This window comes from Pezoporus wallicus, unplaced genomic scaffold (assembly GCF_028554395.1).
Source record: "Pezoporus wallicus isolate ANWC-B61680 ecotype Strahan unplaced genomic scaffold, APGP_CSIRO_Pwel_v1 scaffold_6445, whole genome shotgun sequence".
Lineage (NCBI taxonomy): Eukaryota > Metazoa > Chordata > Aves > Psittaciformes > Psittacidae > Pezoporus > Pezoporus wallicus.
The window spans coordinates 2,271,496-2,298,378 of NW_026641753.1; the positions used below are offsets into that span (position 1 = coordinate 2,271,496).

Sequence of the window (26,883 nt, forward strand, 5' to 3'; positions counted from 1 at the left end):
CACACCACCGGAGCGATGCAGCTTTAAAGGGGCCAGCTGCAGCCCGGGGGCCGGCCCACGTGAGGCCGGTGAGCTCCCGCCGACCGCAGCCCCGAGCTCCGCCGCGGCCAGGAGACGCCAGCGCTGGGCGGGCCGGGCCGAGCGGAGCGGAGCGGAGCGGCTGCCAGCCCGCCTCACGCCAAGTTTGATCGATAACCCCCGCCCGGCCCGGGCGGAGCACCCTCGCCGGCTCCGCTACCCACCATCTTTGGGGGAAGTCCTTGCGCTGGGGGGTGGGGGGGGGGGCTGCTGGAGACGGGGGGAGAAAGCAATCTCGCAGCCAATGAGCCCTCCCCGGCTGGGGTGAAGACAACAGGAGAGGGATTTGGGGAAGGAAAAAAAAATAAAAGAAAGGAAGGAAGGAGGGGGACCACCCTCCCACTACCTCCGCCAACATCGCCACCACCATTGACACTACTCCGAGTCTCCAGTTGCGCCCATGTCTGTGCCGCCAATTTCATTTTAGGGGCTGAACCGCAGGGGCTGAAGAAAATGGGGCAGAGCGTGCCCCGGACCCTCCTGCTGCTGCTGGCGGGGCTGCTGGGGAAGGCTCTGGCAGGGTTCCCCAACACCATCAGTATCGGTAAGCGCCCGCCGCGGCACCGCGACCCGAGGCTTTCACCCCCCCGCAGCCGAGGAGGGGAAGTTGTGTGGAGGGGAGCGGGGGTGCAGCTCCGGGGCCAGCGCCGCTCCGGCTCCTGCCCGTCGTTGCGAGCGAGAAGCAGGAGCGATGCCCGGGCTGCGGCAGCGGGCGGCCGCGCTGTCCGCTCCCTTCAGAGCGGCGGAGGATGCGGTCCGTGCTCATGCGGAATCGCGCCCTGAAGCAGCGCATCCCGTGTAGCAAACAACGTGAGGGAATCACGGCGCCAGTCTGCAACGGCGTGCCCTGAACCCGGGGCCGGTGGAGCTGTGAGGCTGGGGGCACCCGGGTGGAACGGGGGACTTTCCCCTGCCTCTCCCCCGGAGCAGCGCTCAGCTCTGCCTGTTCTCCACCAGACCGCTTAAAGCCGCACGTTTGCCACGCCACTCGTGTCCTTAGCCCATAACTCTACAGAGACGTTATTTGGGTAGTCTGGGGATAATTTAGGAGCACAGTTCCCCGAGTTGGACTCTTAAATCAGCGTGCGGACATCCTGTGGCAGTGGTCGGGTGTTAAAGATGTGCCTGCAGCTCCCGGTGACTCCGGATCGCTCCGGGGGCACCTGGATGTGGTGTATGGCTTTAAAAGCTTAACTTTGGACTCGGAGTACGTATTTCATGTACGTGCTCTGTCAGAATTATGTGCTCGGGCTCAGCCTGCTCCTGCTCGTTCTTTCATGAGATGTGCGGTATGCAAATGAGACCTATTGCCACTGTTTCTCCTCAAAATTGGTTCTGAAATACCATTTTGTTTTGTTTTGGCTTGTTTTCAATCCTAGGTGGACTTTTCATGAGGAACACTGTTCAGGAGCACAGTGCATTTCGCTTTGCTGTGCAGTTATACAACACAAACCAAAATACCACAGAAAAGCCCTTCCATTTGAACTATCATGTAGATCACTTGGACTCTTCCAACAGTTTTTCAGTGACAAATGCTTGTAAGTAAATACACGCTTTAAAAATATATATATATTTTTTTGTTACTTGCATTCATTTTCTCCCTGATAGCCTGGCTTTCTTGTTCATACAAAATAATGCAACAAATGTGTGTACTGGCATGATGTTTAGTGGACTTGCAGCGTTATATGGTTGAATAATACCTTAGAGAAAGTTCTCTCACCACTTCTTTTCACCCTTTTAGTTTTGTTTTCCAGAGAAACAACCATCTTATTTATATAGCAGCGCTGTTTAGCTGTGATGAATTGCTGCTGAATTAACATCCCTTTTCTGTTGAGGCTACAACCTAGCTGTGTGAAACAGCATGATTTCAAATAAAACCAGCTGTTTAGAAGTGACCTTGAGGGGACATGGTAGAGGGGCTTACTTGCCTCCTCTACCCTGAAATACTGGGTTGTTTTCTTACAGTGAGAGTCCTATTGAAAGCTGAGACAGTTATAAACTGACAAATACTGTTAGAGCTGAGGGGAGAGAAAATGGAACCAGAACGTTTAGCGTTATGAGAAATAGCTCTGCACAAGCAGTACGTACATATAATTTCAGCCTTTATTAACAGAAGAAGCAAAATAGAACTTTGAGTAGTGTTAATGTGGTGTTAAAATATGAAATCACTTTCTGAAAGACTGGTACATGTCCTGCATTTAAAAAAGCATTCCTTTAGCAATAGTAATTTTTGAGCATTTGGTGTACTGATGTGTCCAAGTTCACTTTTATACCTGTTTTATGGTAAGCCTTAGAAAATGAATGGAGTCTTCATGTGAAGTAGTTGCATGCCCTTTGCGGTATACAGAGATGTGCCTGTACATCATCTAAAGGGACTCTGAATGCGATGTACTAACTTTGTGTTATGAACAGGAGCCCTGTTTATATACTCACAGTATAAAATGTTCAAAGAGGAAGCAGTGTGCTAAAATAATCAAGTATTGGAATACAGAAAACTTGCTTTAAAACAATTTAATGTTTTGAATATCTGCTATTTCTTCATTTTATTTGTTTCTTTGGGGCAGCATATTTCTTATATTCCTGTCCCATGCTGCATAATTGGAAGGCTACACAAGTAGACACTCTATCCTTCTAGGATTTCAGGTATTTTCTGAGAAAGTTGATGGTTACAAAATATTCAACAAGGGAATAACTTGGAAAATTTTGGATTGGTATTCTAACATATCCCCCATGTGACTGGTTCTTGCTAGTGCAGCGTTACACTTTTTAAAGGGCTTTGAATTAGGACCTTTAAAACTTTTGCAGGGGGGTTAATTATATAATATCCAATAAAAATATTTGGTAAAGTGGAAAAATGGTAAATAAAAGCATGTCTGTACTTTGCATCTTATTTTACTAATCCTATCCGGCCCCAACAGCTCTTACAACAAATATCAGACTATTAATCCGTTATCAGTGTAATCCCTTCAAGAGGCTGTATCTCAAACATAGTTTCCTAAGTATCAATTATATGGATTTAAACTAAATACATTAAACTGCTTGGGTGATTAATTATTAATTGTTTTTTAAAAGTTCTAGCAGCGCTGCTTCTCAGATCCCCCCAGACAAGTGAACCACATACTCCTTCAGAAGTGATGTATTATTTGGTCATCATGCTTCTCATCTGACGCCTAATAATTTTTGTCATTGCTTAGGAAAAGCTGTGGCAATGAGCTGGTTTTCTGTAGCATAGGCCTGTACGTTCCAATACATGTTACCAGTGTAGTAAAATTGGGAAAACTTAAATCTCTGGAGAAACCATAGACCAGAGAACACCAACCTACAGTAACCTATTTAAAAATAGAAGACTTGAAAAAAGAAACGGAAGAAAATAAAAAGGTGACCTTCTCTATAGCTGTGTCAACCATCTGGTAATACTGGTGGTAGGGAAAGAATGCGGTGAGTCCAAGTCACCAGTCATCTAGGTCTCAGTAGCTCAATATAAATAATATAAAAAGAAAAATAGAACAGTTGCTCTTTTTGGACCTGAAGCAATTATCTTTGAAAGTCAGAACGCTCCTACATATCAATGCATTATAGTGAGCTAATAGCTCCTCACACTACCTGGCTAACATGTAGAACATTGCGGCCTAAGTACCCTTAATCACATCCTCACTTCCCAGTGGAGTGGCAGATAATTTCAGGGTGCTGCCATAGCCATGAAGGAATTATTCGCACAACATTTTTACTTCTCTTAGAGATAAGCATATATTTTCTCCAGAGCTGTCACACAGCCGTTTGATCAATATTTGCAATTGGCAGAGATCCATAGGAGAGGAACCTGCAGTGACTCTTGACTGCCTTCGCTGGAAAAGGGAGGCTGTGACTGACTGTGGAGCTGAAGGAAAATTGGAGAAATTGTAGCATGTGTAGCTTGAGCCTAGGGCCTGTACTGATCAGTATCCATAAAATAATACTTTTTATTCTTTGCTTTGATCTATGTGATAGTTGACTGTAGTAAGTGTTCATGTGTGCAGGAATTGGGGGGGGGCTCTGCTCAGGAGAGACTTATGTTCTTACCATACAGCTGCATATCCCTGTTGGTGCAATCTGGTGCATTCCAGAGGCAGGAGGAAAAAAAAAGTCTCTTGTGAAGTATCCTCATGAGCCAGAGATAAAAAGCCCACCTTAGGCAGGTCTGATTTGGCAATATCCCAGCATGGGAACAAACTTGTTTAGAAGCAAAAGAAAATTCCTGCCCTAAGCCCCTCCCTCTCATTCCTTTTTCAGTTAAATTATGCATAATTTGATTTATGTACACGTATTCCCTGCTTCACTGCTACATGGAGCCTCTCTCTGTGTATTTCATTTACAAACATGCCCACAGTATTCATCCACTCTGTATTTATCTTCCTACCTATTTATTTAGCTGTACAGTATCTTAACAGAGAGAAAATACAAGCACAGATGGAAATTCCGATGTATTTAAATGTGAATTGAAGTTTATCAGTGGGCTCAGGGAGGGAGGGGATTTATTACATCTTTGAAAATATAAAGCTTTTTGCCACAAGGGAAGAAAAACAGAAAGGAAAAAAGTTAGCTTGACTTGTGAATGAATAAAATCAAGTAAAACGTGGATGTTATTTTTTCTTCAAGAAAGCTCGTGTAGGGAGGGAGATGGCTTTTTCGAAATAATATGACTATAACAACTCAAATGTATAAATTCATCACTGGAGCACCTCTTACGTTGTTCTTATAACCTCTGATAAAGGATGTTATTGTTAATGTTGACTTATGCATGCAGTTCTGCAGATCAAATTCCCTCGAAATAACCCACGTATGTCTTTCTGCTCTGCACTTGTAGTGCACTATACTAACACTGCTCTAGCCTCTGCAGTGTCAGCTCATTAGCACACAGATCTCATATTCCCTCTCTGCACTGTCATTGCAAAAAATTGCTGTTGTACACCTTTAGAGCCAACAAACGTGCACTTGTGATATGTACAGTTTTCAAGAAATATGTAGGAAAGTCAACCTTCTATGCAGTCCTGCTGGAATTTCTCAAAATAAAGCGTTAGTTTTCATTAAAATCTGTTGATCATGTAATGATAGTGGTGGGATGTGTATGGGTGAAAAGGGGCTGTGATTGCAGAATCTAATTAATCTACAGGCAGATTCCCTCTCTCAGCTAACCTATCAGCTGCAAATTCTTGTCCTGGCAATTTTTCTGAGTCATTTCTCATGTATCTTCTGAACCCAGAAGGCTTTTTGTGTTTTACCAAATGATGATATGTAGTGTTTTTTTCCACAGGCACTCGTTCTTTAAGAAACAAAAAGAGAAGGTAGAATGATGCGCTTACTTTAAGTTGCTAAAATCTTGTAAGTGCATGCTTTTAAAGAGGTCTGACTTCAGACTTTGTTAGGAAATTTTTCTTTAGCATCCTTGCAGTCCTTGTGTTTAATCTTTGAAATACAACTTAGAAGGTTTTAGTAGAAAAAGTGCCTGTTTGTTGTTTGAGAGCATTGCAGAGAATGATACCGCAGGGCTAGTAGCAGGCAATTTTTTTCCTGTTTAACTGTATTACTCCCTTTTCTAAAGCACAGGTGTGCATATATAAATAAATATATACGTATGAATACTTACTCGCACATGTGCACACACGCACACACTTTTTCTTTACTCAGCATTTATTTTTGCTAGTGGGCAGATACTTGCTTCCCTTGCATCTGTATGCTCTTTGGCCAGCTGGCAAAGGACACAGCTGCTGAAAGTGGTCAGCTCCCTTCTGCCAAAAGCATAAGCATGTCTCGCTAGAGTCTTGCCAAGTTTTGGCCATGTACCGGTGGTTTTGTGTGGGTAGAGACCGTAGGGTAGATGCCTCACTCTCATGATAAGGAATGCACTGTGGTTTCTCCAAGCATCCTGTGGTAGAACACTTGGAAATGTGCTTTCTGCACAAACCATTACAGATTCCTGAAAATGCCTTCTATGTTGCAGAACGTGCTCAAGTATTGTGTGTTACTCCTGTATGACAAAGAGAATCAGCAGGCTTCAGTTTAGGAGTCAAAGCTTTTGCAGTATTGGGCTAGGTCGAAAAGTGAAGGGTGTGTTTCAACTTAAGTTTCTTTGCACTTCATGGTAGAGGAGATGATTTATCATTAAACTGAATGTGATCTTTCTGTTAGCAGAAAGCCCCATACAGCTTTCAAGTATGTTTTATTATTTCTTAATGTTAAAATAAGCTGGCTCTTCTTGCTCTCCACCTTTGCTGTATGCATAGCATTTACATACCACTTAGATGTTAGGGTTCCATTTAACTCACATTGTAGAGGAAAAAAAATCTTGGACACTTCTGTGAGAAACTTTGAATTCACCAAATGAATGAAGAATTAGGCATGATGAAGAGCGCCATTCACTTGTTCAGTTTCAGGGAAATTTTGTGCAGATGTATAGGTGAAATTGTTCATTTTTCCAATAGAACACGGGGCCTGGGGATCCATGAGACTATTGGCATGAGTTGGAGAGCTACTGATTAACTACACGTTCCAATAAAATGTGTAGCAGCTGTAGTTTATCTCTGGGAGGAAATGGAGATACCATGATGGGAAACAAGCCTGTTACAGTAGCTTTTAACAACAACAAAACCCCACAGTTTTGTTGAAGGCTGACTTGGGATCTTGTCCAAGAGCCACAGAGAACAGTGGGTTTCTTTCCTCTGGGTTCGTGGTGTTCAGTGTCTGGGAGGTGGGAGGCCTTCCTACTGCAAGTGTAGGACTGTTACGCAAGAAGGTGTGAAATGAGGGAGCTGATACATCTTTAATAGATTCTTTATTTTTGCAATCCAGTGATTTAACATTTTTCCATTTAAAGTACATATTTTGTCATTACTGATTTTGGAATGCTAATTTTGATTTAGTCAGGCGTCCTTAAAATGCTTTAGAATATGTTATTTTTAAAGCAGTAACAGTTTGGTTTCGTAGTTCAGTTGCAAACCAAGCCAAACCATATAATGAAAAAGTTGTGTTCCTTTATTGTGATTAAGATGTTTATGTTGAATTTGTATTTGGCATTTAAGTTACAGCCTAAGATCAGTACTTTCTATGCTGCTGTGAAGTACAAATCACTGGAAGACCATGGCTCCATTTTTAAGAGAACTCAAAAGGCAGCCAAAATCTCTGTGCCTATTGTTATGAGTTCTGCTATCCAGGGTCTTTTACCTCCACTGGAATAATATGGCAGTCTAAAAATAGAAATATAAAAATGGTTGATCTAGATCTAACCGGTGTCTGTGAAACTGTGATGATCACCAGTGAAACTGTTTCCAGATTTCATCTGCGGGGATTCTTTTTCTTCTAAATGTGTGTGTTACGTTTCCTGTCAGAGGCAGAGACGTGCTTCCGTATGTTGTATCACCTGCTTTATGTTATTGTTGATCTCCAGAATATCAGATGCCCTAGAAACCTCAAACTTGAAACAAACTTGAAGCTTTTCCTGTGCAGTCACCTGATGGAAGGCTCCAAAGTAGACACTCACATTTGGCTGTTTGTAGTCATTGTAGTGTGCGTACTAGTATTATCACATAGCTTCACAGTGTGTGCTCTGGCCTGACCGTATCGAGGAGTTTGCCGATATTTGTGTAGTACCAGAAATGCAGAGTTCATTTATCAATTTGTAGTTATATGTGAAACGTCCAGAGGTGCATGCCTTTTAGTTGATCTTAACAATGTAATTATTATAATAATTATAATATATTGTAATAATGCAGTAATAATGTAATTATTAGGGCTAAAACTATCATATGTACACATCAAGAGAGAAACAGGTGATTAGGTTTCTGTGTAAAGAGGAAAAGTGAATGGAGAAACCAATTATGTGAATGAATCCACCTAGCAGTTGTTCATGCATATCCTCCTTATGGGGTCTGAGGCACTGGATCTCTTTTATCATCTTAACCACTTCTAAAATAGTGAGTGCACCGTGCAGCCTGTACACATACACTGCGCAGGAGGCACAGAAACCCTTATGCATGAGGATCAACCTGCAGGGATGCTGTGCTGCGGATAACTTGCCCAGACACTTGCAGAAAGGGTGAATTGCTTTCCTAGAGGTGGATGATAGCTCAGGTGAGGACTTTTCTGCTGTAATGGAGTGGCCTATCTGATCACTAGGATGTAATTACTTTGCTAGACTGGATGTTTCAGATATGCTGAAAGTTTTCTGTTTGTTTGCTGGTTTTGGTTTGTTTGTTTTTTTTCAAACACAATTTACAAAGTATTCCCTTTGAGACCACTTGTAAGTTACATGATTGCCTTTGGATGTTTGGTCCTGCCCTTGTGTTGGGATTGTATTTGCTGGAGTTTATTCAAAGGTGGTGTTTGAAATTTTGATAAAGAATTAGAATACAAATGCAGGGCTGCATGGTTACTTCACTGTCTTGAATCCTCTCCAATAAAAAAACCTGTCTTTAATAAGATATGCAGGTATCTGGGAGAAGTACATACGCTCTGATGGTACACAGTCCATGTGTACTTACTTCATTCCATGTATACTTCATTATTTTCCCAGCTCTTTCTCCTGGACTTAAGTATGAAACGGTGCTTGCTGGTTTCACCATCAGTAGTTTTATTTATATGCAAACAAGCATTTGGGCCCAGCCCATGTGGTAAAGGGATTGAACATGGGCAATTGTAGAGTTTTCTGGTGGCTCTTGGCATGATTTGGAGTAAGTCAGTTTGTACTTTTGGTAGTGCCATTTTGTTATCTCTCGTACAAGGGTAATACAAATTTACCCTTATCAGACAGTATTGCGGGGCTGTTTGCAATGAAAAACTTGGAGACTTTGGCTAACATCATCTTTTTCATTTTACCGATCACTTCTTCCACTTCCCTTCCTAAAACAACAACAAAAAAAAGCCAAAACCAAACCCAAAAGCTAAACAACCCCCCACCAAAACCCAGCTTACTCTTCATGCTTCTGAAAAATAAATTGAAATTAGCACTTGCTAATTAACTGTCCTTGTCAGAAGAAGATGTACATTCCCACTGATGGACCTGGGAGAACATGTGTCACAGCTGTACAGCAACCCCATTTATCACTTGACAAAGGAGAAATTTTCCGCTCTTTACCTGAATAAGCAAAGCTGTGGGAAAGGAAGTAAGTTCATTATTCAAAAGTTCTTTATCTCCTACACATCCTGGATCTTTATTGGAAGTATGGTCCTTACTTCTACAGCACAGGATATGCTCAACTTGCCCACCTGACCCATGCTCGGACTGCTCATTTGAGCCGTAGGAGAAAAAGCTGTCTTGACTAGATGTGGTGGTGCCTGTTCATTTCTCCCAGTGAGGTCTGCAGAGCATGCTGTCATGTAATCAGTACCTCACAGCTGCCAGCTTTTCCAGATGTACAGCACTGCATTTCAGGGCTGGTGCCTTCCAGGATTTCCATGTCTGATACGCATTTCAGAGATCTTAGTCTGAAATAGGTGCTGCAGCCCACTTAGGGACTATGGATTGGGTCTTAGGAATTACAGAGTTGCTGCATCATGACACACATCCCAATTGGTTTCTGTACCCTGCTGTGTATGCTCAAGTCCTTAAAACTTTTTGCTGGTTGTTGTTGTTTGTGTTTTTCTTCTGAGGGGAAGTGCAGGGGGAGAGATGGCTTGGGGAGAATTGGTAATTGATAAGTTTTTTCAGGTGATGAACTGTCCAAGGCCTCTCTAGAAGAAAACATGGCGAGATAATGGTTTTTACTGACTGCAGGGGTTTTGTCTTCAGAGGCTTTACCACTTGTGTCACCAAGTTTGGATTCTAATGAAGTCTGATGGTTGGAAAACTCAAGTTCATGTGCCTTCTTTTTTTCCAGCAGTTAGATGAGAGCTAATTAGAATCCATTGATCTGCAAAGGACTGACCCAGGGTCTAACCCTGAATTGAATCAAAACTGTTAGGGGAATTCTAAATTGTCTAGCAAGTTTAATTTACTCGACCATCTTTCTCCAAAATTTTTATGCAGCCAGGGAGCATCTCCAGAGTGCTTTACTACCATTGTGGAGAATGTCAAAAGGAGTTGGACCTAATGAAATGCTGAATGAGTAAGCAGTCAGCATAATACCTGCTGTCCTACTTTGAATTTCCTTTTTAAAACATTGCTTTTTGTGCCTATTTCCTTATCATTTCTTGATGAATATAAAATAATACTGAAGAGAAGAAAATTACACAGCTGTCCTGTGCCAGCTAATCCTATTTCTTTCCTGTTTTGGCCACATCAGCAGAGTGATCCTCATGACCAGTGGTAGTATTTATATTCCTTGGCCAACTCAGACCAGGTTCCTCCATAGAACCATTGTTCATCCCAGAACATCATCCTGCATGACTTCAAAAACATGTGATTGAAAAGGATGGGAGCTGTGCAACTTGCTAATTTTTTAAATTAAGATGTAGTTCCAAAAAGGTTTTAAAGGTTAGATTGGGATCAACCAAAAAGTTGGAGAATTAAAAATAAAAGCTTTCAAAATAGTTTCAGACTTCAGACTGTTGACTCAGATTCAGTTGAAGCCAAGTATTTTGTTTTGGAAATAATGAGATTTGGGTTTTGTACATTTTTGTTCTTGACTGAAGCAATTTGGTGAAGCTTATCCTAGTTAGCAGGATGTTTCTGCAAACAAGAATCTGTCTTTTTCAGTGTAAAAACACCTGTTCTGTCCTATTTTTATAATGACATATAGATGATGGATGTGGAAAAAAAGAAGTGTATGCTTGGAAGAAGCTGTCTAGGTTTTTGCAGGGGATAGAGTTCAAGCTGCTTGTGATGGATTTTATGGATAGACAATTTTTGTCAGTTGAAGTATGTATAGCATGTCTTTCCACACCATCTACAGGCAACTTACTTTATTACCTGGAGAGGCAGGGCGATAAGCCCAGAATTGATCAAAATGATACCAGTTAACCCTCCTGAAGTTTTCCACTCTGCAGTTTGGCGCTCCAGGTGCAGAAATTGCCTTGTTTAAAGCATGAATCAGTGTAGCTTTACTGCATGCAGAGCGTAGTAAATGTAGTGATGGTTTCTACAGCCACAACGTCCTGTTTCAGAGGTGTGCATTCATATGCACCAGATGTACTTTACTGCCACTTGTTTTGTTCTGTGTAACGGAAAAAGAAATTTCATGCAGTGATACTTGTGCATATCTGCAGTGACCACTGGGACCTAAATGTTTTAGTGCTTCATTATTCTACCCTAACAGAAAGCAAAAAAGCAGTCTCTTTGTATCCCATTAGGTAAATAAGGGCAGTCAAGATACATAATGGAGTCTTGCTGTAATCTGATTTACACCAGGGTAAATTTGGAGTAGCTCTGGAGGGAGGTGAAGGGGTGAACCCAGTAAAGGGTAAAAAAAGAGTGGTCCCTCATGGGGTATTCCTGGCTCTAAGCCTCTGGATAAGTGGGGGATTTGGGTCCAGGACAGCCGATGAATTCTTTGAGGGAGACTCGGAGCATTTTAATCAGTAGCATACCTCTCCTCCAGGACTGCCCAGGTTGTCCAGGCTCTTGACTTCAATAGCTAACAGAATACACCCTTGTGTAGCATTGCATATATTTCCTCTTGGAACTTTGGGAAATTTAACAAGATATTCATGTTCAGCAGTAATAAGTGTCCCTTTATAAATGATGCTGGGTATCTCAAAAGTATCTGTAATAGACTGTAGTGCAGAATCTGCCAAAGAAAGATTTTGTTTTTCAATTGAAACAAAATGGTGTAAATCAAGCAGTGTCAAGTGGAAAGTGCTGACCTTGCATTTAGCAGGAGTCACCTATACCTTCCCTACTTTCAGATTTTCATCTCTCTTTTTCCTTTCCCTCATATATGTATTTTAGTAGCTGTGAACCTTTCACTGCTTTTCTCTCTCTGCATCAGTTTATGGATTTTGCAGTTCTTGTATGAAGAGAGTGTGTGGCATTAAAGACCATAGACTCATTCATGAAATTTAACTCATTGTGTCTCTTATGTGCTTGCATGGCAACTGATTATAAAACACAACACCTTTTTCTGAGTCACTCTAGAGGTAATTCAAGAACAGATATATGGCAAAACAGGGTCTTTTGGCTGAAGCATAAAGCTAACATTTTAACCTGTTTTCATCTGCAAAAACACCCTGCTATTTTTAATGAATAGGCAACCTATCATGGGTTGTGATGCTGCTAACTCCTGCAACCTGGTCAGGTTCCAGCTTGGATGAGTATCAACCTAAATCAGTTAATCTTCTGGAAGCTTTATTCAGATAAATTATCTGCACTTCCTGTCTTAAATTCTTATTGTGGTGTTCTGCAGTGCTAGCCCCTGTTTCACATAAGATGCATTTGAGATTTGAGGCAATCTGCATACGCAGGAGGATACAGTTTGATGTTAAAGTACATTTTCCTTGCGGGCTTTTCTGAAAAGATACTATGCTTCCTTGGTAATGTCTGGAGATTCCCTGTGTTAATAAGAATTTTGTTAGCTGATTCCAGAATCTGCTGCTCTGGAATAGTCTGCCTTAATCAGGATCTCCACATGAATTTAAGAATGGCATCTTTCTGGACAAAATTGCAAGCAGGATTAATGTGATTCCTCCTTTCTACTACGTGGTCTCTAAAAATGCTTCCATCAGCCCTGTGTATGCTGGCTTGAATTCAGTCTGTTGCAACATTCGCTGTAAGGGGATTAAAATCTTGTTGGAAATAACTTAATCAGAATCGATTATTAATTGTGTTTTCAAGAAGCTTGGGTTAAGCTATGTGTGAAATATGAATCTATCATTTCAGTTTCTCAGAGATTCAGCTGTGTAATTCAGTGTATGTGGAGTAGTCTTGCAAAAAGCATCGGAAAGCTCCAAAGACAAGAGACCTTCTCTTGCAAAATGGATGTGGGAAGGGCTGTAGCAGTTTAAGATTCTCCGCTGCTATCCTGCCTGCCTCATTCCTGGATGAAAGGTGCTATAGAAGTGTAAAACATTAAGATCAAACCTCCTGGGTAATCAGGACTGTGACTTTGTTCTGCGTGACAGAGAGGGCCCTGAAGTTGAGCTGCTGCTGCCTGCCTTCACCACTGAGCCTGCCAGGAAAAGGGTCAATTAGTGCCAACTGCAGGAGTGCGGCTCCCTTACAAAGGCCTGCGTCCACTTAGAACTGTTCATTTAAGCTCTCATTATAGACTTCAGGTTAATAGCAGGGTTCGTTGCTACCTAATCATTTACCTGAAAGTGAGAGGTTTTATTTTACCAGTTTAGCTCTCCTCCTACCCAGTTTGTTTGGGGTGTTTTTTCTGACTAAGTCCAACATTAAATCTCTGGAAGAAGTCTCTTATGTTGTGCTGTGATGATTACAGTTCAAGTATGTAGAGATTTATTGACAGTATAGAATAAAAAGTAGCTACTTTATTGCTTTGATCATCAATATTTTAAAGATCTGCAGCTTGATAAATCACCCATTCTTAAAAGCTGGTTTTTCCCTATGAATGTCCTACAGGCAGTTTAACACTATAATTCATTTTAAACCAGCCGATGACTTCCTGTTTGCAAAGGCAACTTCCACAGCACAGCCTGTCTCATTTCCCAGAGGTGTAAAGGTGCCAGCTGAGTTGTGAGCTCCACTGTTTGTCCACTGGAAAGTGAGTGTTCTCTTTCTGAAGAAGTTGGTGCCATTAATCGTTTTGCTGTTGGCCATTATGCTAGAAACATCCCACTGACATGCTTCCCTGGTGGGGCTGGGTGTGCTGATTGACCTTCACATCATACCAGCAATAAGCTTGTAAACTGGGTAATGCCACAACTTGAAGATTAATTGCCAGGATATAAATTTTCTGAGCAACAGGCTTTAAGACGGAAAAGTGATTGTTTATGGCTATAGATGGAACAATGTGACTTTTTAAATTTGGCCCAGCGGTTTGGTTACCTGGACCTATGTACACACTGTTGCCACCCGCTCAATAGTCTGTCCAGAGGGCTTGGGCACTTGCCTGGAGCTCATCAGATGGAGTTTCTTTGGAGCATTACACTGTGCGTGAAGGAGCTGAGGTGATGGGTTTGGCTTCAGTTCATGGCATCTGCAAGAAAGAAACTGCTGCAGTTGGTGGTGTATTGAGCTCTCTTCAGTGATGTCTTATGGCAGCACAAATCCTGCCTGAAAGCAGATGAGTGCCAACCTCTAGGTCCTTGGGAAAACTGCTCATTCCTCTGTTTTCCCCAGAGCACACACCAGGCACCCTGTGATTCAGCAAAATAGGGTAGAATACCTAGTAATTTTCAGGATCAGATGATGTGTTCAGAGCCTCAGGGCCAGCGACCCACAGATGTGCAGGCTGGTAGCAGTGGTGCTGCTGTGCCAGCCCAAAGCCCAGCAAGGCTGCCAGGAAGAAAGTCACTCCAACCACAGCAATTAGATCTTTTCACTTCAGGGCTTTGGAACTTTTCTTTTGGATCTGTACTTCGCAGAGGTGCATTTTTCCCTTTAGTCAGCTGAATATTTGTTTTTCACTGTTCTCTGCTCTTGCCTTGCTTTGATAGATAGGTGCAGCTAGACAACAATTAAAAAAAAAAAGAAAAAAAAGGAATTAAAAAAAAAAAAGAGCTCTTTCACTTCCCAGAGACAGCGAACAGGCCTGTGAATGGCGCCTTCTGTTCCCCGTCTGCCTGGGTTCACCTCGCAGCCATGAGCCGCAGCACTAGTCTCATTCCTATTGCGCTGTTAGGTTTGTTTCACTCTCAAAAACTCCTTTGAGAGTGGGCAAGTTTCATGCTGAAGCGGTTAAAAATCCCAAAGTTGCTCACATTTCTCAGAAGTGGCATTAGTTATTCCCAGGGTAGGTTTACTCAGATCACTGGGGCTTTGTTTGAATCCAGTTTGACTTTGAAATGATTACAGATCCTTGGGATCATGTGAGTTCCCTGCAGAGCTGGAACTGCTGTGACACTGGAGGGATTCCGGTGATTTCAGAGGAGCCTGTATGTAAATACAGTAACTGGGTGAATAAAAAGCCAGCAGTGTAATTCTTCAGCATTAGGTTCTTGTAGCCTGCCATGCCTTTTGCACTGATATGAGACTTTGCAGCTCCCGTTGATGAACCCCCTAAAACAAATGGCTGAGGTTAGTATTATTTATAGATAACCACAGAGATCATTCATTCCTCTCAAGCTGTTTGTTTTTGGGCAGCCCAGTGAAACTGATGAAATTGCCTGTTGTCTGAAATGCTACTGCCAGTTGTTTGAATGAACGGTATTGATTACAGTTACAGGACTATTCATCTCATACTGGCACGCATACAATACATGTATTATAAAAATGTTGTCTCTGTTGACAGCTGGGTTATGAAATGATACACTGAATTATATGTCCTTATAGGCAGTGTATACATAGACGTTTCTCAATCCTAATACAGAATGGAGTATCAGACTCTGAGGATTATTATAGTACCTTCGTTAGAAACAACCAGTTAACAAATTTATGTTGAAATCAGCTGACACAATGAAACCCCAGTAGGTGCTAACTGGTCTAAATTATCTTCTGCTGTGATGGTGGAGAAAACTTTATTTTATTAAATGAGTAAAGGATTTCTTAGAAGGTGCAGATACAAAAGAGACCATTTAAGTCTACTCTGTTACCACAGTCTTGCTTTAAAAATCAAAGAAAACCTTGAGGCAAGCCCTGTTTGCAGTACATATGGTGGTAGTCTTCTGACTTCTTAGCAAATACCTTCATCTTTGACTTTTGTATTTAAAAAGATGTGGTGATACAGGAATCGTGTTGGTCTACACTTACCCTGAAAAGTTTTCCATCCTTCATTCTGTTGTTACTTAATGGTGTGTATCCCAATTGCCTGGGTTGCTCCACCACATCAGTTTTTGCTGTGGGACTCACTGGAGGGAAGCTCAGCAGATGGCCCTTTGGCTGCAGCTTCTGTCCCTTCAGTGGAGCAATCTGTTGTTCTAACTCAAAATGGGTTAGAACAAGCCCCAAAAGTTGAAATAAAACCCCTCTTGTGTTTTAGAGAATGTGACCTTCCATTTGTGCATTGCTGTATGTTTGAAGGATTCGTATGCTGAAAAACTGATTGTTAAATAAAGATTGGAGAGATTTTAAGTACTGTGCTTGAAAATTTCCATTGTCTTGCTCTGTAGTCACGAGTGATCAAAAATAGATTAAAATGGTCAGAACATATATCTATTTTTTTTTTTAAGTATTACGAATGCTTGCTTGATTATATCTGAAATAGCACCACTGTCTCCAGTAGCTGCTCTGGGAGCAGACTTTCTCCCTATTTACCTGAACCAATAGGTACATTGAACTTCAGCAGTACACAGTGGTGACAGATGTAACCGTAGAATGCTTGGGTGTGCTTTAACATATATTTGCAATTATAGCAAATTTATTAAGTAACTGCACTTAAGGTTTCGTAAAACATGTAGTTCCAGGTCACAGCTGGAGTAGATTGACTTACCTTGCTTGATGTAAGTAGATCGGAGCAGATTTATATCACTGTGATTCTCAAAATGTTGCCTAACAGTTCTTTTGGGCAGTAGAGTGGGTAGAAATCTTTACAAATTTGTGTGGTTCAGTTGCCAAAGGTTCACGTTCTCTTCAGTTTGTGTTAACCTATGATAGCTTTCAAATGGAGTATTTTTTTATCATAATTTTGTTTTTCCAGGTCATAAACTCAATTTCCTGAATAGGAAAATATGTTTTTCTCTTGTTCTTTCTTCCTTTTTCTTCACAGTGTGAGATTTTTCTTTACCAATAAGTACTACATTTGTAACCATGAAAAAGCTTCATTTGAGCATCTCTTGACGTTGGCTTCTCAGCTTAGCAAGTTGCTTTTCCTGTTTCCTTCTGCTCAACACTTCTGCTTTCTGTTCCTTTGTATCAGCCTCTGCAATGAAGCTGTTGTAATACAACCACATTAACTTCATGGTGGTTTATTTTTGGATTCTTTCTCTAAAAATTGAATTTCCTGTTAGGAGATGGGCTATTTACATATTTACATGCTCATCCTTAATAAAAGTGGATGAGTGAGCAGAATAAATATCCTACACATTTATGGGAGAATAGACACCTCACCCCCATGCTGTCAGTGTAGAGGTGGATTCTGTTGGCAATTTGTGTGGTGCAGTGGTTGACAAGATACAGTAGCAAGAATAAAACATTAGCTGTCACACTTGGCAAAATTTAGGGTCTCTTCAGCTGTGAATGGCTGTGCTTAATTGTTCTTGAAGGATCCCCTGCTGAAATGGTACATCAGAGCAGCACAGGCTGAGCAGTTGGTGATGTCTGAACTTGCTCCTGCTGCTCATGAACCAGGTATACTGTAAATGCAAACAGTAGGCACTCCCCTTATCTCTAATTAAAGCATGGATGCAAATTTGGCCATTCAGCTGCAGTATCAAGTTACTCAGAAGCTAACTTGGGAGGTGAAAAGTGGATATTTTTGCTTGGTACATATTCTCAGTACCTTTGCTTTTCTGGCATCCTTTGCCAGATGGAGAAGTGGAAAGAAAAGATATGGAAAAGTGTGATATTTTCTACTGTTCATCTCAGAGTAAAGAGGAGAATTTTCTGGGAATTCTAAGGAAAGGTGGCTTTCCCTAAGCATTATTTTCTTGTTCTTCTCTGGAGCTGCTCTATGACTGATTCTGTCCTGCTTGTCTTTTAAAGATGTGAGATCAATTATGGCAATAAGGATTACATGTGGTGATTATCTGAATTCTTAATAAAACAATAGCAAAGGTGGAAACAGGGAAGGGCAATATTGTCATTTGAGCTTATATAGGGCTTGTAGCTAAAATCTTTACATGTGATCTTCTTCAGTATTATGTACATTTCTCCATAAAGGCATTAACAGCTTGTCCATTGCAAGAGCCAGTGTGACTGTGTGTAGTCGCCACTGCGATCTTCCATTACAAGTCAGTCAAATCTCTGCTTCTAGATTTATTTATTGGTTTGTCTTTCTAGAGAGTGACAACATGTGGGCTTGCTTAGCTTAAATAACTGGTTATTTTTCAGATTTAGTTGATCATAAACCCGAGTTCTTCATCTGAACAATCTACTTGAATAGATGACCCTGGAAAGCTTTTTCTAATCTTAGGCAACAATATAAATATAACAGAAACCCCGATCTAGAGGAAAAAACCTTGCCTTCTAAATCCTGTTTCCTCATATGGTTGATTTTCATTATTTTTAAGAAGTCTTGATTTTATTTTTATTTCCTTTCATAGCAAACTTGTTTTTATTCTTTTCCACTACAATTCCATCATTGATAAAATGCACATCTCCTGTTTGTGCAGACAACATCTGCTTCCATCAAGGACAAAAATGTAAAAATTATATGTACAGCAGCATCATTGTGTAATAGTACTGTAATCAGTAATATTTTTTAATAAGCTACATATCAATGCCATTGCTCAGTTCCTGAGAAGAGTCTCACAAAGGTGAGTGAGATTTTATGGGGTGAGCTGAATTTTTCACTTGCTCCCTGAGTCTCCCAAAACTGATATTCAGAAATAAATCTTTTAGGAGGAGAATTTAATTATCTTGCATTTCCCATGTCGTTGGCTCTAATTAACTGGCTGTCCTTTGGATTCTCTCCCTCATTTGGGAAGTTTGAATGGATTCTGTATCTCCAACGGTTTTAGAAAGAGACTTCAGAATGCGGCTTTTCAGAAGACTACAGCTCTGTAGAATGTGATTAGTTTCTCTTATTGGCTTGACCCAGTGCATTTAGTGTGCTTAGATGAAGTCATGGAAATCCCAGATACTTATTTGCAATTGTTTGAATTGTCCATTTGGTAAAAGAAAATATTTTTATTGGGGCAGTTTGATGATTTCTTTATATTCCCTAATACCGTATTCCATGTTACATTTTTATTCAAAGTCAGTTGTGTGATAGCAGGCTATTTTTTGTTTGAGAATAGTTTTGGGGGCTGGGATGGAGGAAGGAAAGGACCGAGTAAGTAAAAAGAAGCCACACCTTAGAAAAGGATTCAGAGCCAAGAGAGTTAAATTATACTTCTTTCTAAGATGTGGAATTGCTTCTAGGGCACAACCTTGGTGTGTTTGCTGGTGCTGTTTTGAAAGATTTTCAATTACTGTATCATGAGCACATTTTATGGAAGGGAAGTGTTCTTTCTGAAGAACAGAAATTAAATCATACTTGCTTCTTTTGGAACTAATATGTAGTGTGTATCCATATATTCATGGCTGCTGAATTATTCTGCTTCTGTCAATCTACCCCGTTCCTGTAGCCCCTCAACAAAACAAGAGGACACATTCAGAGTATTTTTGTTTCCTCCAGAGTAAAAAGGAGGCTCCTGTCAGCTGGCCACCGTATGAATTTATGTATAACCTGAGAACTTTGATGGGGTGAAAAATTTTCATCAAACATAGATTAAACCAGAATAAAATCCCAAAGGTTCTGTGCTTAAAGAGACCCTGGATTTTTGGATTACATATACAGCATGTAAAATTGTCTTTCCTGCTGTCCTTACTCATAGCACCAACATGACTGTCATTGAAATGAACCAGAGGTGAAAAAAAACATTTCTTCTTTTTTTCTTTTATTTTTGCAAGTAGCAACAAATTCGGACTTGCTGCACTATCACATGTCTGTGTTTGTTAGTCCCATCACTTTCTTCTTCATTTTTTAATACAGTAAAAAGAACTGTATATAAAAGTATGCTGTTAAATCCATTAAAAAATTTAAGAAGGCTGAGCTGAGTACAGCACCTGAAACTGCCTTGAGAATCATCTCTTGAAACTGACTTTGTATCCAGCTAAGGATGGAGCAATACATTGAAGAGAATAATAAAAAGAAACTGGGATAACACAAATTTACTACTTGAACAAAGGAAAAAAACTCTTCCAATGTAGTAACTCAAATCCTGATCGCTTTCTTTAATAGGATGGCTTCAATAGATTCTAATTTCAGACTAGTTTCACTAAGTTATGGAAAAATGATGAACCAGGAAAGGGTTGTTTTATTTGTTTTTAAATTATTTTAATGGTTACAAAATAATCCGGGCACTTTCAGTTCATGGAGTTTGTAGTTCGATTTTGTTTGATGTGGTTTCTGTAAGTCTCAAGACTTCTTGAAAATCTGGACTTACCATTCTTAACTAAATCTAGTGACAGCCAAATTGCATTTGTGTTTCAAGCATGTTTTTACAGACTTTTCTTGGTTTAGTGGAAAACTGTAAAGGACAGTAGCTTGCCATATGTCCATACAGTAACTTCAGGGCTCATGGTTATGCTCCTAAACAGAAAGGGTGTTACAAGTATGTTAAACTAATGAGAAAGATCAGAAACAAACTGGAATATCATTATATGTTTCACATTTACTTACTGCAGATTCAACAGTGTGTTTAGCCCCAGAGGCAAAGAATGGCATAACAGAAGGACTTGAATGCCTGTTTTTGTTTTATAGGTGATCTCTGTAGACAGGAGGTAAAAAATATCTGGCTGGGCTTCTTTGCAAAGCTTGAAAGAGCTGATATATTTATCAGTCCTTTTTATGCAGTTCTACTGGAGATTTTAAATCTTCATGTCTTCAACTTATTAAATTATTATGAGAAAGTCATTCTATTGCTATCAAATTCATTTTTCTTATGCAAGTTTCTCTGCTGTTTTTGTTATAGCAAAGTATTGTCCTACTGATAACATTGCCGGGGAAGGAGGGCTCGAACTGGCTTGTGTAAATGGAAAATATACAGAGAAAATCAGAGTACAAGGAAGTCTTCTGTGCCTATAACTGACATTTCTTGGAAAATGAGTTCTCTTATACCTTCTGTTATAGTCTGGAGAGACACTTCACTTAGTCCATTAATCCTTCTGAAAAGCTTTACTACCTGAGTTCACCAAATAAATCTATTCCAAGACCTACAAAATTTTCAAGTACCAAAAATATAATCTGTTGATGGGCCATTTTGAAAAGTTTGACACTGTCAGGGAGTCCGTTTGAATATCAGAGTAGGAAAATTCAGTAACAATAGCCTAGGATTAGCTCTGTAGGATGTATTAGCTTAAACAAACACTAAGACACATTATCATAGTCCTTTTGTCTGCTATTTTGATGGGCAGTATAGAATTATGTAAGATATATATGTGTGTGTAGTGAGAGAGAGAGTTCCTGGTTTGGAACTTAAGTCGGTGATGAACTGCTTTTCGTCCAGTGACGTGATGTGTCTCTTGATAACTGTTGACACTGGTTTTCACAAAAGAAAAATATTTATTTTAAATTTAAACTGAAATTGGCAATGATATTTGCAAGTGAAAAAATCAGAGTAATTGATCTATAAACCTGAAATATTTTGTGAATTAATTTAAAAGAAATTAGTAAAGCAGAAACTTAATAACCTTGTATTTGGTAGGACAAGGCTACATTTAAAGCAAAGCGTTAGTCGCTGACTGGAGTCACATACCAGTTTCTATTCAGTTGTGCATAGTAAGCTGATTTTTTTTATTTTAAGCTTACCTGAAAGAGAGCTGAAAAATTAATCAAGTTCATTGAGTTCATGAAACAGTTCCTCCTATGGTTACGCCTGTGCCTGCTGTGAATAAAGGCTTCCCTGTCTACCTACAGAGCCTAGTTGTGTTGTCCTGAACTGTCAGTGTTTCTTTCCAGTTTGTCAGCTCTCGGTAAGATCCTTCCTAACCTTAGTCCAGTTTTGTTCAGTGGTTGACCTCTGGCAGTGCTGCAAACAAGGGATAACCAGCAGTTGGGACAGGAATTCAGGGTGATGTTGCTCTTCTAGAAAGAGTTCATCTTGCAGCTTACTGCAGAGCTAGTGCAATGGTATGGCCATGTGAGAACATTCCTTAAGACAGAGAAATTTATTGCCACCTGTTGTCTAAACTGCTACAGTTAAGCTGTTCAGTGCTGGTAGATTTGCTATAGGGACTACTGTCATAGGGATTCACAATGCCATTTTAAGGCTGTTTTCCCCAGCTTCATACTGATCTGGGTACTGCAAAGTTGTGAGATTCATCTGCTTGTTCCTTGGGTGAACAATACCCCCTAAATAGGCTAATTCAGTATGATATGTCAAGGACTGCTTGAGAGCTCTGGAAGATTCACTGAAGTGACTTACTGAAAGAAGGACCCACACTGCATTGCTGTCCTGGCTTCAGCAGTAGCAGTCATTTTTCACCTTCTTAGTAGCTGGTGCAGTGCTGTGTTTTTTACTTTCAGCTTGGGAACAGCGCTGATAACACCAATGTTTTTAGTTGTTGCTCAGTAATGTTTACTCTGACCAAGGACTTTCTGAGTCTCATGCTCTGCCAGGGAGGAGGGGAAGCAGGGAGGAATCAGAGACAGGACACCTGACCCAAACTAGCCAAAGAGGTATTCCATACCACAGCACGTCATGCCTACTATATAAACTGGGGGCAGTTACCCAGAAGGGCTAGGTCACTGCTCAAGTCGGGCTGGGTATTGATTGGCGGGTGGTGAGCAGTTGTATTCTCTTCCCTTGTTATTTCCCATATCATCATTATTATTGATGGTAGCGCTGTTGATTTGTGTTATACCTTAGTTTCTGGACTGTTCTTATCTCAGCCCATGGAAGTTACAGTCTTTTGATTCTCCTCCCCATCCCTCCAGGAGCAGGGGGGGAGAAAGTGGGGGAGTGAGAGAGTGGCTACGTGGTTCTGAGTTACTGGCTGGGCTTAAACCATGACAATCGCTCTTTAGAAATTCATACCTATTTTCTGCTGTAAGGATTAGAAGTTTTGTTCCCAGGACCAGAAAAGACTTGTGTTGTGCAGCTTCTGTTCTTTCAGACTTACCCCTGCCCTTTCTTCTGCCACCTGAGTTTACAGAGTATTTTTGCAGGATGCTTGGAATTTGTTGTATGCAAACAAGGTGTTAGCAGCTTTAGTGATTCTTGTGAAAAGCTGGAGAGGAGGATTGTTTAGATGCTTGTAATAAATGCTACTACTACAGTGAGATTTGGATTAAGGATGCTAATGCATCTCTGAGAATGGAGCATGCCCATGAACCAAGAGGATAAGAAACGGGTTGGAAGCTAGCCTTGGTAAAGATGGTTAAAGAGTAGGTTGAAAAAGTAGCTATTTTAATGCCAGCAATGTTGCTATTTTAAAGTAAGTGTATTTACAGGCAGAGAGCCATTATGTAAAAACAGGCCTATGTTTGAAATACAGTACAAATTATTAAATCCAATCTAGAAATTCAGAATGTGAAAATACTGCAAAGTTTGCAGTGAGCAGACTGATTAACGGTACATATGAAACAAGAGAAGTTCATGACATCACTGATATTAATCTTTGTGAGTATTTGGTACCCATCATGTTCAGTCTGATGTGTCAAATTCCACTTTTTCGATCAAAAGAAATGCCAGTGACTTCAGATGGTTTTGGCAGTAAAGATAAAAAAAGGGGGGGAGGGGGGAGGAGGAGGAAGCAACGAACCTGCTTTTGCACATAAAACTTCATTTCCTTGAGTCACTTTAGGCTTTTCAAGGAGCACCAAGAATGAAGGCTTAGGAGACTCTTGGGTAGAAGGATGTGGATGCAAAGCAGGGATTGTAGCTCACTGATTATAAGCTATGGTGTGAATACTGTGTGTAGCTTGGTAACTTTGGCAAATCTCAGAATATTATCAGAGGAAAGCTAATGTTTGTTAACCATGTTTCCAATACAGAGGAGCTGTAATGGAGATAACATAATGCAGAATTTGTTAAAAAACTCAATGGTTCTACATTCATTGTGTTTATGCTGATGAAACCACAAACATGGTGAGATCACAGCAATATTCTCTGGCATGGATAGTGATTATGAATAAAAATTTCTAACTCATAGGGGTGGAAGTTATGGGACTCTTCTCATTCTCTGTTAACTGTACTAGCAAGTTTGAGAGAGAAAGGGCTGTTCTTTGAAGTCATTGATTTGCAGGTGATTTCCCTCTTGGGGAGAATTTAGTAGACGTTAGTAGAGAAGAGACAGGGAAGTGTGGAAGTGCCATGGTCTAAATAAGTCAGCTGGATGCCCCTAGTACAACTAGATATTAATGCCTCCTTTCCTTCTAGAGGGAGACTCTTGGTATTGTGACCCTCAGCTCTGATTTGTTGTCTTGAGCACATACTTCAGTCTGTTCATGAAAACACGTAAGTGTGTGCTAAAATTTGTGCGTGCTGGTTTGGTATGGAAGGCATTCAGTAAAACCTTGCTGGTGTCAGTGAAGCAATTCTGTGAGTGCAGAATAAGGTTGACCAAGCTGTAGTTCCCCAGGTGTGTGCTGTTCTAGAGAAATTCACGTGCTGCCCCACACTGCCACTGTCTCATAATACACTAGGTTTCTGAGGAGGACTTCATGGACATCTTGAGTAGAACCAAAGGGTTGTTGGTTCTTGTATGAGGCATTTAGCTTTTTCTCTGTGAGGACAAGATGTGGGAAGAGTCCCACCTCTCTGTCACCATTACATGTACCCCTGCAGGCCGCAGTCTCATGCTGTTGCTGATGATTAATGAGGTTGTTCTCTGATTATGAACGTAGCAGGGTCTCTGAAGCACAGAAAAGCAATGGATTTGCACCAGGTTAGCATTCTACTGTACAGCTGGCTGAGAGCAGACTTTGAACCAGTGTTTAAAGCTGTAACAATCTGTCCAAACCCTTTGAGATTAACGAATAGTTTCAAATTTAGGACTGTCTCATTTGGCTGCCCCCTCCTCTGAAAGGGCAGCAGTCAGTTAAGAATTAACATGTAGTAATATGACTTTTCTTTCGCAATCAGGCTCTTGCTGTACCATTTCCATCAGTTTTGGCTTCTACATTATTCAGCTGTGCACCAGACAATTCTTTTGTTATGTGCCAATTAACCCAGCTTGATAAATAGTGATTATGCATCATTTATACAGAAAAATATTCTTCTTGTTCCCTGTAAATAAGGCACTGACTTAGCTGAGGGTACTGGTCTGTGAATTACTGTCAGATGTCATCATGAAGGTCCAGGAGGCTGATAGCAAGAAGGACTCTTTGGACTGTAAAACAGATAAAAATGACACCAAGAATAAAACTAAATGGGAGGATGCTTTATTTTTGAGGAGGGAGGTGGGATTTTGGTTTTGTGGTTCTGCAGTTTGGACTTGTACTGAATAGACCTCTTGGTTCCAGTCCAGCTGCCACTGAAGCCAATGAGAGCTTCTCCACTGACATTGGTGGGTGCTTTATTGGACCCCTAAGGGACGTCTTCAAATGATTTCCTTGGCTGCTGAAGCCAGGTTTCCACAACCGTTCTGTTTCCTCTCCTGTGTGAACTGACCTGAAGTCTCTCAGACTGATAAGGTAACAGCAGGGAGACATGAGGACTGGGTGAGAATTGCATAGTCCCACGAACCTTGAGTAAACAGGGGGAGGAGATACAGAAATGTGAAATCCAGTCCACTGGTCTGAGATGTACTCGCAATGACAGTACTTGCTGCAATGCTATTGCAGAGCCTTCAGGAAAGTGTTGGGGACTGTTGCTTTGGGTAAACTGAGCTGTCTGTTAACCAGCACCATGCTCTGCATACATAGAGCCAACTGGAAAGCCTCCAGAGCTGGAGGCTGCTTGTACAGCTGCTGTTTTGGTGATTGCATACCCTTTCTCCTTGGACAACCTTAATCTTGGCCTTTACTTCATGGTGAATTTTACCCAGTTCAGTGATTCCAGGTGTGTTTGTTGTTTTGTCTCTTCTTTCTCATCCTCTGTAATATATCCCCACAGGCCTATAAATGGCACCACCTCAGCAGACTCAGCTCATCTTTCATCACACTGCCAGCGCCTTGTTTTGATTTATTGCCTTTCACCACAGTAGCCCAGAATGAAGTCAACTTCTGAAATCACTTAGGGAAGGATCTGCTGAACAAGCACACATTTAATAATATGCCTCTGCCTTTTTTACTTCCACCATACTGGGATGTTCCAATGAAATAAGAAAGCCCGTCAGAGTATGGGAGTGCTGGAAACAGCTGCTGCTGATTTGCAGCTCTGAGGCTCAGCATTGCCTTTAACGGCTGCGCTTTGATTCAGCCCTGCGTTCTGCCCAACATCGTCATCTGTAGAATGCTGCTGTTTCCTCATGGGTGTGACTTATTTACTTCATACCACAAAGCGCTTGCTTTTCTTTTAGCCCATTGTTTAAACTATTGATGAAATACATGAGATGGGATGTCTCTGAAGGTGGTAACAATAGCTACTTGGATACTCCCTGCTCTACCATATCTTGTTGAATTCACATTAAAAACTTTTTCAACCATGTCTTTTTGTTCCAAGGCAGAGTACTTAGTGGCTTGTGGAACTCTTACTAGTTTATTAGAGTAGAATTATAGAAACATTCATGATTTTATGTTAAACTGTTAAATGTTGCTATGTGTTTATTATAATATGAATATTATAGTATTATAGTAGAGTATATTGGCTGCCTGTAAGTAAATGGCTGCTAAATTTCATTGTGTGTTATAAGTGAGTAACTTTTGAAAGAATAGGGGTTTTCATATTTTTCCTCTGGCCAACATGTTTAGAAAAGTGCTTCAGAAAATAAGATACAGTTACAATCCTAAGTGATCACAGCATGCTGCCATAACATAGCAGATTAAAATGAGAAGCATTTCAAATGGTACAACAGATGGAAACAAGTTATTTAACTCAAGCGTGTGTTACATATTTGAATTACATGCACACTCTCCATGTTTCTGCAGAGAAATGAAACAGGAAAGTCATGAAACAGGAGTTGGAGTCTCGGATGTGAACACAAATGATCATTGTTTTCTGTGAATATATTTAGACTCTCCTGGGGAGAACTTT

The 26,883-nt window shown here is 40.7% G+C and overlaps 1 protein-coding gene across 3 annotated transcripts in view; it reads left to right on the top strand.

Annotated features, from left to right (window-relative positions):
- The first annotated feature begins 278 nt into the window (after nt 1-278).
- GRIA3 (glutamate ionotropic receptor AMPA type subunit 3) overlaps nt 279-26,883 on the top strand; it is a 146,055-nt gene continuing 119,450 nt past the window's right edge. The window contains exons 1-2 of one of the 3 annotated variants that reach the window (XM_057425122.1): nt 279-622; nt 1,458-1,616. In XM_057425122.1, coding sequence (XP_057281105.1) covers nt 532-622; nt 1,458-1,616 — 250 coding nt within the window. In that variant the 5' untranslated portion in view covers nt 279-531. The remainder of the gene's footprint in view (nt 623-1,457; nt 1,617-26,883) is intronic. The other 2 variants (XM_057425121.1, XR_008974322.1) reach the window with 2 other exon arrangements.